At 39.1% G+C, this 15,955-nt stretch overlaps 2 gene segments (V, D, J or C); one reads left to right on the top strand and one right to left on the bottom strand.

The window, feature by feature from the left end:
• LOC112604943 overlaps positions 1-15,955 on the top strand; it is a 315,492-nt gene that overhangs the window by 285,386 nt on the left and 14,151 nt on the right.
• On the bottom strand, positions 1,209-2,265 carry LOC112604946. The segment is given in 2 exon segments: positions 1,209-1,771; positions 1,985-2,265. Coding segments are annotated over 2 exon segments (507 nt in total).

Here is a 15,955-nt window from a genome sequence, read left to right as displayed (position 1 = left end):
GTACACCAAAGAGATATCTGCACTCTCGTATTTGTTGCAGCACTGTTCACAATAGCTAAGATTCGGAAGCAACCTAAATGTCCATCAACAGATGAACAGAAAAGGAAAATGTAGTACATAAACACAACGGAGTACTATTCAGCCATAAAATAGAAAGAGATCCTGTCATTTGCAACAATATGGATGGAACTAACATCATTACGTTAAGTGAAATAAGCCACGCGCAGGAAGACAAACATCACTTATTCTCATGTATTTGCAGAGTCTAAAAATGAAAACAATTGAATTCATGAACATAGAGACTAGAAGGATAGCGACCAGAGGCTGAGAAGAGTAGTGGGTGGGGGTGGGGAGTAGGGGGAAAGTGGGGATAGTTAATCGATACAAAAAAGTAGTTAGAAAGAATAAATAAGTCCTGCTATTTGCTAGCACAACAGCGTGACTTTAGTCAATAATAGCTTAACTATACAGTTTTAAATAACTAAAAGAGTATAATTGGATTGTTTGTAACACAAAGGATAAATACTTAAGGGGCTGGAGACCCCATTCTCCATGATGTGATTATTACACAATGCATGCCTGTATCTAAATATCTCAGGTACTCTATATATATATACATATGTGTGTGTGTGTGTGTACACACATATACACACACACCTACTATGTACCATGAAAATTGAAAATTAAAAAATGATAAATAAATAAGAAGAAAGTTGGCAAACTGTTGTAAAAGGCAATGAAAAATGCTGTCACTTATTTCTAGAGTAACAAAAATTAGAAAATTGCCTATGAAAGTATTAATATGATGGAAAGAAACTGGGGGTGGGAAGGGCAGAACAAAAGGAGGTAGAGTGAATAAGAATTTTCAGCAACATCGACCAGAGGGGTTGTGTTGGAAAACAGGGTCTCTGGAAGGAAAAAGCTACAGAGGGACACTATGTGGGAGGCTATGAATAGGAAGGATCAAGGTTTAATATTGGGAAGGATTGCAGATAAAGGATAAAAAAAAAAAACCAGAGAATTAGGAATCTAAGTAGAAACTTTCCAGAGTCAAGGAAGCACACAGAAGAAACAATTCACCCGTCAGTGTGTAAAACTCTGTGAACCCTGGTCTAGAAAGTAAAGATAAATCTATTTGGCTCGGTCACGTGATGTGTCCATGTGAAACATGAAGGTTCCTGAAACACGAAAACTCCTGACAATGTCTCTAAGGGATCTTTACTACATTTTGCTTTAATAACCTTCCACAGAAAGAAATCCAGAAAAAGCCAAATCCCTTCATTGTATCCTGGGCCCTGCAAACCCTCCAAGGACTAAATCAAGAGAGTGACCTCCCCAACACACAGAGGAAGCCCGCGTGTTTGGGGCTGTGTGCAGAGGAAGCAGCTGCTGCAGCGAAGACCCACTGGCCCAGTGCATGGGGAGGAGGTTTGTGTTCGAGGCTGAAGCACTGTGAGAGGAGAGCTATAATACTGCTGACAGTAATACACTGCCACATCTTCAGACTGCAGGCCACTGATGGTGAGAGTGAAATCTGTCCCAGACCCGCTGCCACTGAATCGGTTAGGGACCCCGGATTCCCGGGTAGATGCCCAGTAAATGAGCAGCTTAGGAGCCTGTCCTGGTTTCTGCTGGTACCAGGCTAAGTAGTTCTTATTGTTGGAGCTGTATAAAAGACTCTGGCTGGACTTGCAGTTGATGGTGACCCTCTCTCCCAGAGACGCAGCCAGGGAGTCTGGAGACTGGGTCATCACAATGTCCCCACAGGCACCTGTAATGGACAATGATTATACATAAACTTACACACGCTTTCTCATATATAATTGAAATATGTCATTTAAATGTGCTTTCTAGTAGTAGTGTAAGTCAGCACATAATTGGATCCATATTGGAAATAGTTATTATTTCCAATCATATCTTAATTTTTTTTTATTTCTACACAGATATGACTCTGAAAAGACTGTGGCACTTTTGAAATCCTCACCAGAGATCCAGAGCAACAGGGAAATGAAGACTTGGGTCTGTGACACCATCTTGCTGCCCCTGCCTGCCTGTTGTAGCTCAGTTCACAGTGCAAAGGTCCCGTTTATAAAATCCGAACAGCTGGTCATGGCCTGGAGGGGTCTATGCAAAAACGATCAGTAAGTACAAAAGCAAATTTCATGAGCAGTGGGTTGTGAAAGTATCCAATGTAAATCAAGAGCCAAAAATATCACCACAGAATATGTAACTCTATGAATAGAAAAGACAGAAGTCAACTTCGAAGCTCTAAAACTACAAACTTCTAGATGATCTAATGACTAGGACTACCTAGTAATTTTCAGAGGGGCATAAATGTTAAACACCTTGCGCATCATAGCAGAAGAGAAAGCATTCCCAATTTCTTAACTGCATTTTACCTATATTAATCAGTAATATGCTGGCTTTTACCTGTGTTAATCAGTCATAATAAACAAATTCTCAATAAATTTTATTGATACTCTTCAATGCCTGCTCAGCAACATTTTCCAAAGGCAGCTCGGGATATTAAATAACTCATTACTTTCTATATGTTCCATTTGCTCACCTATATGTCCCAGTCTCCTTACAGATGTAATCAGTTATGGCCAATGATATAGGCATGGAAGTAACATACATCCCTTGCAGGTTGAGGCAGGAAAAAGAGCATATGGAATTTTCCTGTCTATCCTTTATCTACAGAAGCAACTTAAGAGGCCATGTGCTCCAAATGGTGCAAATACAAGATGGTAGAGCCTCTGTCTGCCTGGATCCTTGAGTGACTGCATGGCCCTTGTGAAGAATGTAGCAAGAGCAAGACATAAGCATTTGTTGGTGCTAGACCATGAGATTTGGGGCAATGGTATAACCTACTCTATTATGGATAATATAAATACATAAAAGACAGAAGAGAGAGAGAAGTGAGAGAAGACTGTGAGAGAAGTGAGTGAGAGAAGACTGTGTTTTGTTCATTTCCTATACTCCTATATCACCACGGGATCTTGTGCCTTCTGGCGATCACACTAATGTTCTATAGCTCCAAAGAAGAAAGCTCGCCTAATGTCTCCATTCCAATGACTTACAGACTAAAAGCCAAAAAGAATCATAGAAATTATCTATTGCATTATTTGATGTAAGGAAATATCTTAGAGGGCACAGATAGAAATGTCTTAACCCGGGTCACTTATTTAGTTTCTGGCAGAGCTGAGGTTAAAACCAGGCCTTTTGACTCCTAATTTTGTGCTCTTTCCACCTTCTCACATCACTTCTCCAACCCAAAGTCTAGCAGAAAAGGCTAAAATAAGATACATGCACAAATCTGCTATTATAAATCAGTGTATTTCATCAGACGCTTTAAGATGGGGCTTCTCATGGTTCACAATAAGCTGCAGAGGGAAGTGAATAACTATCTTCGTCTCCCCCGCTGCTATTTGTGCAGTTTGAAGCTTATCTTTTAAATCATGTTTTCTTCTCATAGTAAATATTACAACTTGTGCCTTTTATGTGTGTGTAAATTTCAATATAATTTTTTTCCATGAAACATTCAAGTAAAATGGACACTCTAAAAAGATGTTTGATAAGGTTACATGGCTTCACATTGCCCCCTGTTACACCATCTTGTGGAGCTACAGATTCACCTCACCCAAATTTGAGAAAAGTAATCAAGAAAATGACTCACATTAGCAATGAGACCAAGTCCATAAGCAATCATGTCACCAGTGCACGCTGCAGCCTCACACTGCTGAGCATGTTTTGGGTGTATCCCTGGACTAGTTTAATGACATGATCAAGGGTACATTTTCCACCTGCATAGCCCCATCCTGGATCTACAGCCTTCCCTGTGTCTTTCTGAGCAACCTAGTGCAAACTCAAAGTGTCAGAGAGAGATCTCAATTAATTTAGAAAGTGTATTTTCCCAAGGTTAAGGTGAAGCCCATCATAAAGTCTCCAGAGGTCCTGACTATACGTGCCCAAGATGGTCAGGGCACAGCTTGGTGTTATACATTTTAGGGAGACAAGAAACATCAATCATTGTGTATAAGATGTACATCACTTCGGTCTGGAAAGGCGTGACAACTCGAGGCAGGGAAGGGGGCTTCCTGATGGGGTTGCATTATTTTGAGTCTCTGATCAGCCTTTCACTGAATATACAATTCACATATGAAAGGTGGGTAGAGAAATACCCATCTATGCTTTAGTCTGGCTTATTGAAACAATAGGGCAGAAGCAGCAATGCATATGCATTTGTCTGAAGTGAACAGAGGGACGACTTTGAGTTCAGTCCTTTCTTTGTCCACAAGGAATTCCCTTGTGGGAAAATTGTGAGGGAGCTATGTAGCTTTTTATTTTTGTAGCTATCTTATTTAGGAATAAAATGTGAGGCAGGTTTGCCTGATGCAGTTCCCAACTTGACTTTCCTTTTTGGCTTAGTGATTTTGGGGTCCTGAGGTTTATTTTTTTCTTTCACATTAGTATAACTACTTTTCTTTCTCTAATTCTTTTTCTAGTTGTATGTGTTACAGCTGACTTACGTTACTTGCAAAAAGAATTCTGACTAATGCACCATCCAACTAGAAGGTAATTCTATCATACGATGATAACGAATCCTCCAGAATCTAGTAAACAGAATTGTCTGCAAAAGAGGTGGGTGCCTTCTTGGGGAATTTCTCATGGCAATAGATGGCAACTGGTCAAAGGATTTATGACCGGACTGAGCTCTCTTTTATCTCTTCTGTTACTCACCAAGACCTATTAGGGTTTGTACTCCACAGGGACCCTAGTTTCTAAGTTCTAGGGTTAAACGGTCCACTCACAGGCCCACCACACCACACCCTCCTGACATCTGGTGAACAGCAATAAAATTGTTTCTTATTCTGAAAATGCTCCAATATTTCCACCATCCCCAGAAAGGCAGTGGAGGAGGAGAGAAAATGAATCGTTCCATTAGAGGACACAATATCTATTATATTATTCTCGGCCTTTGAGATTCCTTACAAAACAAATTTTTTTTTTAAAGTCCCAATTTAACATCTTTTAATAATCTTTACAAACCAGAACATACCTCCTTTCTTAATAGCAGTCAAGAGGCCCAGTGGCAGCTGTGGTGAAAAGTGTCAGATTCTGGTCATGTTTCAAAGGTAGAAAAAATAGCATTTGTTAACATATTGGATGTGAGGCATGGGAGAAATGCGAAATCAAGGTGGTTGCAAGTGCTTGAACCTGAGCAACTAGAGAATTTGGAAGGACATTTTCTGAGGCAGGGAAGGCAGGTGGGAATCAGGGCTTAGAGTTGAACATATTAGACATTTGAGATACCTGCTAGACCTCTAACTGGTAATATCCCTCGGACAGGTGGATGAATATATGTGATTCTGGAGTTTGGAGAAATAGTCTGGGCTGAAGATGCAAATGTGGGAAACAGGTCGAGGTTACTAGGCGATGAGTTAAATCAATGAAGGCAGACTGGGCCCTGGTAGGTAACCCAACAAGCAGAGGTCAAAGAGATAAGAAGAAACCATCACAGGAGACTTAGAAGCAGTGGTCAAGGAAGAAGGAGTTGAACCAAGAAAGTGGTATCCCAGAGCCAACACAATAAGGATTTCTTTTCTGTTTACGAATGTAAAATTAAAACGTTTAATAAAAAGAAAATTTACTTTTAGGGTTGGTTGTTATTAAGTGGTCCAAACGCTGCCTCATTTGTAGGCTCAGAACTCTCCCATGGCAGTAGAAAATTTGGAAGGTTACTCCTTAAAAGGGGTGGGCACTGCTACCCTCTGCTGGTCAAGTTTATGCACTGCAAATTCCAAGGACGATTGCTCGTCAGCATTTCTCCTTTAAAATAGCTCAGACTGTACAAGCTAGAAAGAACCTCACAAAGACATTCCTTCCAACATTTGCATGTGACTTATGGGAAGTGTAGGTTCAGCCAGAAAAGTTGTGTGCAAGGCCGATTATGTAAGTTCATCAGACCTGATTCTTAGGGCTCTTCCCATAGTTTCGAGCCTCCCTCCCATTCACTTCTCTCTCATGCGCGACCAAGTATACAGCACGAGAGTAGCTGCTCTGCACTTTATAGCAACTCCGCTGGCACTCTGATGTTCTTTAATTACAAGCTATATGACAGTGCTTCTCAACCCGCTCCACTGCCTCCACCTAGTGGCAGAAAGAAGAAAATATGTGTAACTCGGGAGTCTATTCTCAAAGCTCTGGGGTACCATTTCTTCAAAGTCTTGAGCTTGTTTTTGTTTGTATTTGTTTTTGTATTTATTTATTTATTTGTTTTAGAGACAAGGTCTCGCACTGCACTCTAGCCTGGGCGACGGAGCGAGACAATTCAGGATCTATCTAGTGAATAAAGAGATACCAGTAATGACTGTTTTATATTGTGGCTGTAGCGCATTCGAGGGATAATTTGATTCTGTTCTGCTTTCGAATGCACGGCTCACTGTAACCTCCAACCCCCAGGCTCAGGCGATCCTCCTACCTCAGCTTCTGCAGTAGTTGAGCTTGATTTATTTTAAAATTTCATAAAATTTTGGCATTTCTTTCCGCAATACGGCCATGTGTGCTTTACTATAAAATATTTTCATCACAAAATTTACATCGTTGGAAATCCCCATAAAGCAGTTTGAGAAACAACCCCAGAAAGCAGAAGAGACTCAAATTATCCCTCAAATCCCCCTCAGCCACAAATACAAAACAGTCCCTGGCTGGGCGTGTTGGCTCACACCTGTAATCCCAAGACTTTGGGAGGCCAAGGTGGGTGGATCACTTGAGGTCAGGAGTTCAAGACCAGCCTGGCCAACATGGTGAAACCACGTCCCTATTAAAAATACAAAATTATCCAGGAGTGGTGGCAGGCACTTGTAATCCCAGCTACTTGGGAGGTTGAGGCAGGAGAATTGCTTGAACCCAGGAGGTGGAGGTTGCAGTCAGCCAAGATTGTGCCAATGCACTCCAGCCTGGGCAACAGAGTGAGACTTCCATCTTAAAAAAAAAAAGTTTAAATAAATAAAATACAGTAAAATAAAGCAGTCCCTATTGCTATCTCTTTATTCACTAATAGACCTGTAATTGACTTAAATTCTGATTTTTTTAATCATGGATTTTTTGCATTAATTTAATTGCTTAAATATTGCATTAAAATATTCTTTATCTTGACTATTGAGTTTGGGAGACCTCCTTAAATTTTATGACCAAGGCAATGCCTCACTCGCCTCACCATAGTCTGGGCCACATATCAGGGGCTCCAATAGCAAGCAACATGACTGTTGAACAGCTAAGACTTCTCTCTTCACTGTGAAGACCAGATGGGCCCTGCAAATGGTGTAATCTGTACATGAAAATGCACGAGATTCCAACTACAACTAGGAACAAAAGACTGATGGTGAAGTCCCGAGCCTCCAAGCCCCAGCTTCCTGAAGGGAAAGAGCACCCCAGGTTCTGACCAGAGGCCAGAGTCATAATGAAGATGGAATGTGAGCTTGACATGGAAGGGGTGGTAGCACCTGACTCAGTAATGAAGAGGCTTTAGGTCCTGAAGGGAGAGCTCAGTGCATTCAAAGATTAAAAGGGAGGTTCCAGTCATAGGAGCAGGGAAGGAGAGAAGGCCCAATAAGAAACACAGTTAGACAGGAGGGAGGGGTCAGGGCAAGATCATACTGGAAACATCTAGAGAGCTCATAAAAGTCGCAGTGCCCAGTCCCCACATGGACCAGCCTCTTCAGAATCTCTAGGCATCAATTTGGGCACCAGCAGTTTTCAATGTTCTCCAGGAGTTTCTGTGCACAGTAGCCAAGGGTGAGAACCACAGATGTTGGCCTAGGGATCATGACAATGAGTTTCCAAGTGCAATAAGAAACTTTCAGAGAGTTTAAGCAGTGGAATAACTTGGTTTGTTTCTTGTTTGTGATTTTTAAAGATCAGTCTGGTTACCGTGTGTAAGACAATAATCCAGGAAACCTGTTGGTCATGAACCACGTATCTGTAAATTTGCTTCCCCTGTAACTGGATCTAACCAACAAAAATTAGTACTTACCAAGAAATTACATGCCCAGGGATTATGCTAAGTAATTCATAAACATTATTTTATTTACTCCTCACAGCAAGTTTATATGACAAATGTTATTATTTCCACATTTCCGATGAGAAATTTGAGGCTTGGGGAAAGTTAAGTAATTTACCTAATGTCACACCTAGTTCATAAGATGCAGAGTTAGGATTGTAATTCCGTATCTAAGTTGATGCTCCATTGAACATACCACGCCTCCAACTAGGAAGAAACATGCTGGCCAGAGGATGCCGTCGTCAAGTTTACAGGATGGTTAGATTTCTAGGTGCAGATGAATACATCAACATATTGGTTTGCAATAGTAGAATCTATCCAGCTCTGAAATTACATCCAAGGGTTCGTGAGCACACAAGCATAAAAGTGTGCCCTCAGCTCTGCTAGCTTCATCAAGGTGAATACCTAGGAGGCCACCCTTTGAGACCACCAGATGGACAGTCCACCTGATCCCCAAGCCACATACCAGCTTTACCATCTGATGCTCTCTATTCACATTCAACATTTATACAAGAAATAGTCATATGGATCCTTTTCCATAGACAGTACTGGGGAAATTGAATTGCCATATGCAGAGGAATGGAACTAGACCTCTATCTCTCACGAAATACAAAAGTTAACTCAAGACAGATTAAAGACTTACATATAAGACCTGTAACTACAAAAACACTAGAAGAAAACCTAAGGAAAATGCTTCTGGAATTGATCTAGGCAAAGAATTCGGGACTAAGATATCAAAAGCACAGGCACAAAAACAAAAATAGACAAACAGGACTTAATTTAACTAGAAAGCTTCTGAACAGCAAAAGAAATAATCAATAGAGTGAACAATCTGCAGAATGAGTGAAAATATTTGCAAACTATGCATTCTACAGGGAACTAATGTCTAGAATTTATAAGGAACTCAAACAATTCAAGAACAACAACAACAAAATAACCCCACCAAAAAGTGGGCAAAGGACACGAATAGACATTTTTCAAAAGAAGGTATATAATATGGTTTGGCTCTGTGTCCCCACCCAAATCTCACCTTAAATTCTAATAATCCCCACATATTATGGAAGGGACCTGGTGGGAGGTAATTGAATCATGAGGGCAGGTTTATCCCATGCTGTTCTCATGATACTGAATAAGTCCTATGAGATCTGATGATTTTATAAAGCGGAATTCCCCTGCACACACTCTCTTGCCTGCCTCCATGTAAGATGTGCCTTTGCTTCTCCTTTGCCTCCTGCCATGATTGTGAGGCCTCCCCAGCCATGTGGAACTGAGTCAATTAAACCACTTTTTCTTTATAAATTACCCAATCTTGGGTATGTCTTTATTAGCGGCATAAGAACAGACTAAAACAGTATACAAATGGCCAAGAAGCATACAAAAAACAAAATGTTCAAATCACTAATCACTAGAGAATTGCAAGTTAAAACTACAATGAGATATTATCTTATAGCAGTCAGAATGGCTATTAATAAAACATCAAAAAATAACGTGTTGGCAAGGATGCAGAGAAAGGCAAATATTTATACACTATTAGTGGGAATGTAAATTAGTACAGCTTCTATGGAAAACCCTACGGAGATTTCTCAAAGAACTAAAAATAGAACTACCATGTGATTCAGCATTAACACTACTGCGTATCTACCCAAAGGGAAATAAATTATTATATAAAAAAGATATCTGCACTCACATGTTTATCGCAGCCATATTCACAATAGTAAAGATATGGAATCAACCCAAGTGTCCATCAACAGATGATTGGATAAAGAAAACATGATGTGTGTGTGTGTGTGTATATATACATACCACAATGAAATACTCTTCAGCTATAAAGAAAGAATGAAATCATGTCTTTTGCAGCAATGTGGTTGGAACTGGAGGCCATTATCTTAAGTGGATAATTCGGAAACAGAAGGTCAAATGTCACATATTCTCACTTATAAGTGGGAGCTAAATAATGTGTACACATGGACATAGAGTGTGGTGTGATAAACACTGGAGATTGAGATGGGTGGAAGGGTCGGGGAGGTTGAGTGATGAGAAAATACTAAATGGATACAATGTACATGATTCAGGTGATAGATACACTAAAAGCCCAGACTTCACCACTACACCATATAGCTATGTTGCAAAATTGCACCTGTACCACCTAAATTTATACAAGTAAAAATAAAGTCATACGAATTCTGTTTTTTATTCTCTATGAAATTACTACTAAGAGTATTATCCAATGCGGTTTCTATGCAATGCCCGCAATATTATCTTTTTAGCAGTTCCTATGCAATGCCCCAAGATAGAAATTGTCTTCAACTTTTATCCCAGGAAAACCTTCAGTCACACTTAGAAACTAGAATTTTTCCCCTAGACGAAAATTATGTAACTTAACACATTATCTTCATTTAGTCAGTTTCCAAGAAGCTCAGAACCAGATTTTGTGATCAATCAAAAACTGGTTATTTTAAGTGAGGTTTACTGAGGTATAAATTACAATAAAAGCCACCCTTTCGTGTATATTTCTATAAGTTTTGGCAAATGCATAGCTCTGAAACCACAACCACATTCAAGATATAAGACAGGTCAATTACCCTTTAACGTCCCTTTGTGCCCCTTCCTTCACCCCCAGCCCCTGGCAACCACTGGTTTTTGTCTGATCCAATTGTTTGCCTCTTCCTGAATGTCATATAAATGGAACCATGCAGTGTGAAGCCTTTCGAGTCTGACTTTGTTCACTTAGGAGAACGCATTTGAGATTCATCCATGCTGTTTCATATATCACTAGTTCACTGTCTTTTGTTGAGTAGTATTCCATTTTGTGGATATGCCACAGATCATTTATCTAGTTAACAATTTAAAGACATTAGGTCATTTCTAATTCTTGGCTGCTAAGAATAAAGTTGCTGTAAGCTTTTCAATGCAGGTTTTTGTGTGAACTCAGGATTTCATTTCACTTGGGTAAATTCCTAGCTTTGGGACTGCTGAGTTATCTGGTAGGTGTATGTTGAACTTTATAAGAAACTGCCAAACTGTTTTCCAAAGTGGCTGTGCTATTTCGCACTCCCATTAGCAGTGTATGAGGGTTCCACTTGCTCGAGCCTAGTATTGTAACTTCATTATATACCTTCTTTGATGACATATCCTTTCAAATTTTTGGTCAAGTTTTTATTGGGGTGTTGTTACTATGGACTATGAGAGTTCTTTGTATATTCTGCATACGATTTCTTTCTCACATTTGTGTTTTATGAATATGTTCTCCCAATATGTGGCGCCTTTTATTTTCTTAATGTGCCATTTGAAGAGCAGAAGTTTAATTTTTACGATGTCCAAATTATCTTTTTTCTTTTCTTTTCTAGATCAAAATAGGGGTTGATTTTGATTACCACTGTTATTTTATCTCAATTTGAATTTCTATTTTTACTTTTATTTTTCTAATTTCTTTGTAAATTTTTAATTAAACCCAAATATTTTAGGGGAAAGAGGCAAGATAGAAATAGTCTAACTTGGCCATAAATTTTAGAGTCATATTCTCTTGCCGAGAAAGGAAACTAGCTCTCTTACATTGATTGTTTAATTTCAGACTTCACTACTTTATAAGGATGCCCAAATTATAGGCTTTAAAAAAAATCCAAACAGGGTTTCAGAAAGAATAATTTTTCCACAACAACACAAAAAATGATTCCACCATAAGTTTGTCCAGTGACAGGGTCTATATTATTTTCTATATATCAAATTCTACAACTGGTTCTTAAAGCTATTGTACATAACCTAAGTTAAAATACAATGGTATTAGTTGATAAGACATTTTATCATCTATGAAATGTTGCCTGTTGTCATAACTAGAAAATCTTTTAAAATATGGAGCTCTTTTCATAGATTGAACTATGCCAGTTAAAAGCTGGGTAAAAAGAATGACAGAATAATATTTATGTTTATCATATAAGGTTTTACAGTAAATTCCAAGTAGGTTTTGCAAATATGTATGTATGAAAATACTGATTTAAATTTCAGATAAGAGGAGACTTTGAGAAAGAGAGAAAGGCCAAATGATTTTATAATTGTAATAAGTTCATAGGTTTATGGGGATTTTATGTAGTTTTCTACCTAACTTCTCTATAAGACTTTAGTGAATCACTTAGAATTTTAAAAATAATTTATTATTACTCTGTACCTATTCTTTACTCTGCAAATCTTACCATGCCCTTTTGTCTAAAAGCAATAAAATCTGACCTGTGTCATTGCTTTTGTTACTTAGCAAGCACAATGATCCATTAGGCCTGTGGAGGCTCATGGTTTATACAACACTGCCATCTGCTGACAGAGTGTGACAGTCACAGTCAGCAACGTGAAACCACTTTATTTTCATTTTCAATGTTTATAGGAACGTTCAACCATTTATGAATATACACAAATAGTAAAACGAACCCTAAGCTTCACAAATTAACATTTTGCCAATCTTGTTTCAACTACCGCCCCCCAACCAATTACTGTTCCCTCACCCTCTCACACACAGACGCTGGTAGTATTTTTCAGTCAATCATTAATATATTGCCAACTGACAAGGACTTTTAAAAAATAACCACCATTCTATTATGATTTCTAGCATAATGGAGAGTGATTCCTTAATATCCAATACCCATTTCTTATTCAAATTTCCTTGATTGTCTTCAAACTGTTTCTACCCTAAGTTTGCTTAAATCAAAGTCCAGCTCCTGTTAAACATACGGTTAAGTTTTACCAAAACCTAATAAATAAATAAATAAATAAATAAATAAATAAATACCTATGTTTTTTCCAATTCCAGGGAATAGCGAAAGAGGGTAAATACCATTATTTAGAAGCATAAATCACATCATAGGGCTAGAATTAGCTTGAAGTCAAAATTGAAGACTGAAAATGAAAAAGAAAGGTACAGACTAAACTTATTTAAAAACTTCAATGCAGAACTCTAAGAGAAAATATTGGAAAGGTGTACCAGTATTCATTATTCAGTATTCATCCGTATTCACTCAGCTACATGTAGTTGAAATCTAACTAGATGAACTTGATCAGATAAAGAGGTACATTTTTCTCACCAAGACTGACTCCGGAGGCAGGTGTTTCAGAACTAGACAGCTGCTGCAGGACCCAGGTCCTTTCCCTGCCTGCTTCTCCACTCTAGCTTGTGACTTTCATCCTGTAAGATGGTGCTTCTGCCAAGTTCCAGACAGAAGAAGACAGAACACAAAGGATAAATAAGCAGCATTGCCTCTGTCAATCAAGCAAAATTTTTCCAGAAATGCACAAGAGATTTCAGATTATGTCTCAACAGTCCTAACTGAAAAGGAGCTGAGGAATCAGATTTTTGGCTGGGACACTGTTGCCCTGTAAAAGATTGGGATTCTGTTATTAAAGAATAAGAGGAGGGAACAAAGATTGGAAACTTCTATGCAATAGCGAAAAAATAAGCAACTCAATAAAAAAGTGGGTATACCTTAAGAACAGGCAATTCACAACAGATGAGACTCCAATAGCCATGGTCAACCTCATGAGTGGTCAGAAAACACAAATATGTATATTAAATCAAAAATAAAATACAATGTGTTGCCCATTTGACTGGAAAAAAATGAAAAAGCCTGATAATATCAAGTATTGGAGAGGATGTAGAGTGAGGAAACTCCATGGAGGAGCTATCGTTGCAAATGTGGGGATGTAAACTTAATACATGAATTTGAGGCCAATTTGTAAATTGAAAAATGCACACACCCTGCAACCAAGAAGTACCCCCTTGCAACATTTTTGAAAAGACAAAAACATTATGTAAATGGAATCATGCAATATGTGACCATAATACTCAGCATAATGCCCCTCAGATCCATTCAAGTCATGTGTATCAAGAGCTCACTATTTTATTTTTTATGTTTTTTAGAGACAGAGTCTCACTCTGTCACACAGGGTGGAGTGTAGTGGTGAGATCATCACTCACTGCAGCCTCGAACTCCTAGGCTCAAGCATCCTCCTGCCTCAGCCTCCCAAGTAGCTAGGACTACAGGCACAGGACACAACACACAGCTAAATTTTTATTTATCTTTTTTAGAGACATGGGTCACTATGTTGCCCACGCTGGTCTCAAATTCCTAGGTCAAGCGGTTCTCCCACCTCTACTTCACAAAGTGCTGGGATTATAGGTATGAACCACTGTGACCAACTCACTACTTTTTAATACTAATATTCCATGGCATGGATGTACCACAGTTTGTCTTACCACTAATCTATTGTAGGACATTTTGGCTGATTCTAGTTTTTGTTAACACAAATAAAACCGCTATAAATAGTTGTGTACTGTATACGTTTTTGTGCTGACGTAAGTTTTCATTTTTCTGGGATAGGTTTTCATTTCTTTGGGCTTTTGCTGTATTCTTGATATTATAATATGTTTCATCTTCATTTGTATTCTATTCAATATATAATTGTTTCTTTTCCTTGAAACCTCCCATGGATTGTTTAGAAGTGTGTTGTTTTGTTTCCAAGGGTTTGGCATTTTCCCCATTATTTTTCTATTATTGATGCCCAGTTTGATTCCAGGTGGTCAGAGAACACACTCCGTGTGATTTCAATTCTATTGAATTTGTTGAGGTTTGTTACATGGCCCAGTATATGGCAATTTTGGTATATGTTCCATGGGCACGTGAATGTGAATTCTGCTGGTGCTGGTTGGAGTTTTCTAGCAATGTTGATTTATGATCTTACTCATTGATGGTGTTGTTGAGTTTGATGTGTTATGATGGCAGCTTTAACATTCTTGTCAGATAATTCTAACATCTCTGTCATGTCAGTATTAACACTTCTTACTTGTCTCATTAAGGCTGAGATTTTCCTGGTTTCCCTGGTTCCTGGTGGGATGTGTGGTTGTCAGTTGAAATCTGGACTTTGGAGTATTGTGTTATGAGGCTTTGTATCTCGTTTAAACTCATCTCAGCGGACTTCCTCTTTTGCCACTCAGGAAGGAGAAGTTAGGGTTTTTGTCATGGTGTATGAATGGAGAGAGCAGTTACTGCCTAAGAATTGTTTTACTGGGCTTCCTCTTTCTTTCTCCTTTGACTAGAGAGAGCCAGCTTTTATTAGGGCTTTTTGTCTGTCTGGGCATTTTGGTGTTTCCGGGTTGACAAACTTCTCCAGAACCAAGTCTGGAATGGATGAGGCAAAAAGAAACCCCGGGGAATGCACCGCTGGGTCTCTCCTTGGGTCCCAGTGTTCCTAACTGGTCTGCCTTCTTCTCTCCACCCTCCAGAGTCTTCGTAAGTTTGCTTTAAGTGCAATGTCCAGGGTTTTTATTTTACTTGAGAGAAATAGGTAAAAATAATTCTACTCCATCTTTCGTAAGTAAAAGCCCCTTGTGTATTTTTTTAAACTTTCAAAAACAAAACAAAAAGCAGCTGCAACAATAAAGAAGCTAGTAACACCCTTGGTGGGAAATTTAAGCCCAAATATGCATTTTAAGTTTGGCTAGCCAGTGAGAACATCAGAATAGCTCAGGCTTTAAACAAATTTTATTTATGATTACACATATACTAAAAGCTGAAGTCATCTTATATTTACTAAGCACCTATTTTGTTCTTGTTAGGAAGACACAATGCCATTCCCTGGGAAATGTGACCTGGCAGCTGGACCTGAGCCACCCGGCCACTAGAGCACAGAGCAGGGAGAGCAGTACCCTGCCCCAGCCACCCCTCAAGACAGGATCCTTCCTCTAGGAACTGTAGGTAACAACGAAAGTAGAAAGGAAAAGAAAGGGAAGGGAGAAGGGAGAAGGGAGAAGAGAGAAGGAGAAGGGAGGGAGGGAGGGAGGGAGGGAGGGAGGAAGGAAGGAAGGAAGGAAGGAAGGAAGGAAGGAAGGAAGGAAGGAAGGAAGGAAGGAAGGAA

The sequence above is a fragment of the Theropithecus gelada genome, chromosome 13, assembly GCF_003255815.1.
Source record: "Theropithecus gelada isolate Dixy chromosome 13, Tgel_1.0, whole genome shotgun sequence".
Lineage (NCBI taxonomy): Eukaryota > Metazoa > Chordata > Mammalia > Primates > Cercopithecidae > Theropithecus > Theropithecus gelada.
The sequence above is the reverse complement of the archived record's forward strand: the minus strand, read 5'-3'. Positions and strand labels throughout refer to the sequence as shown.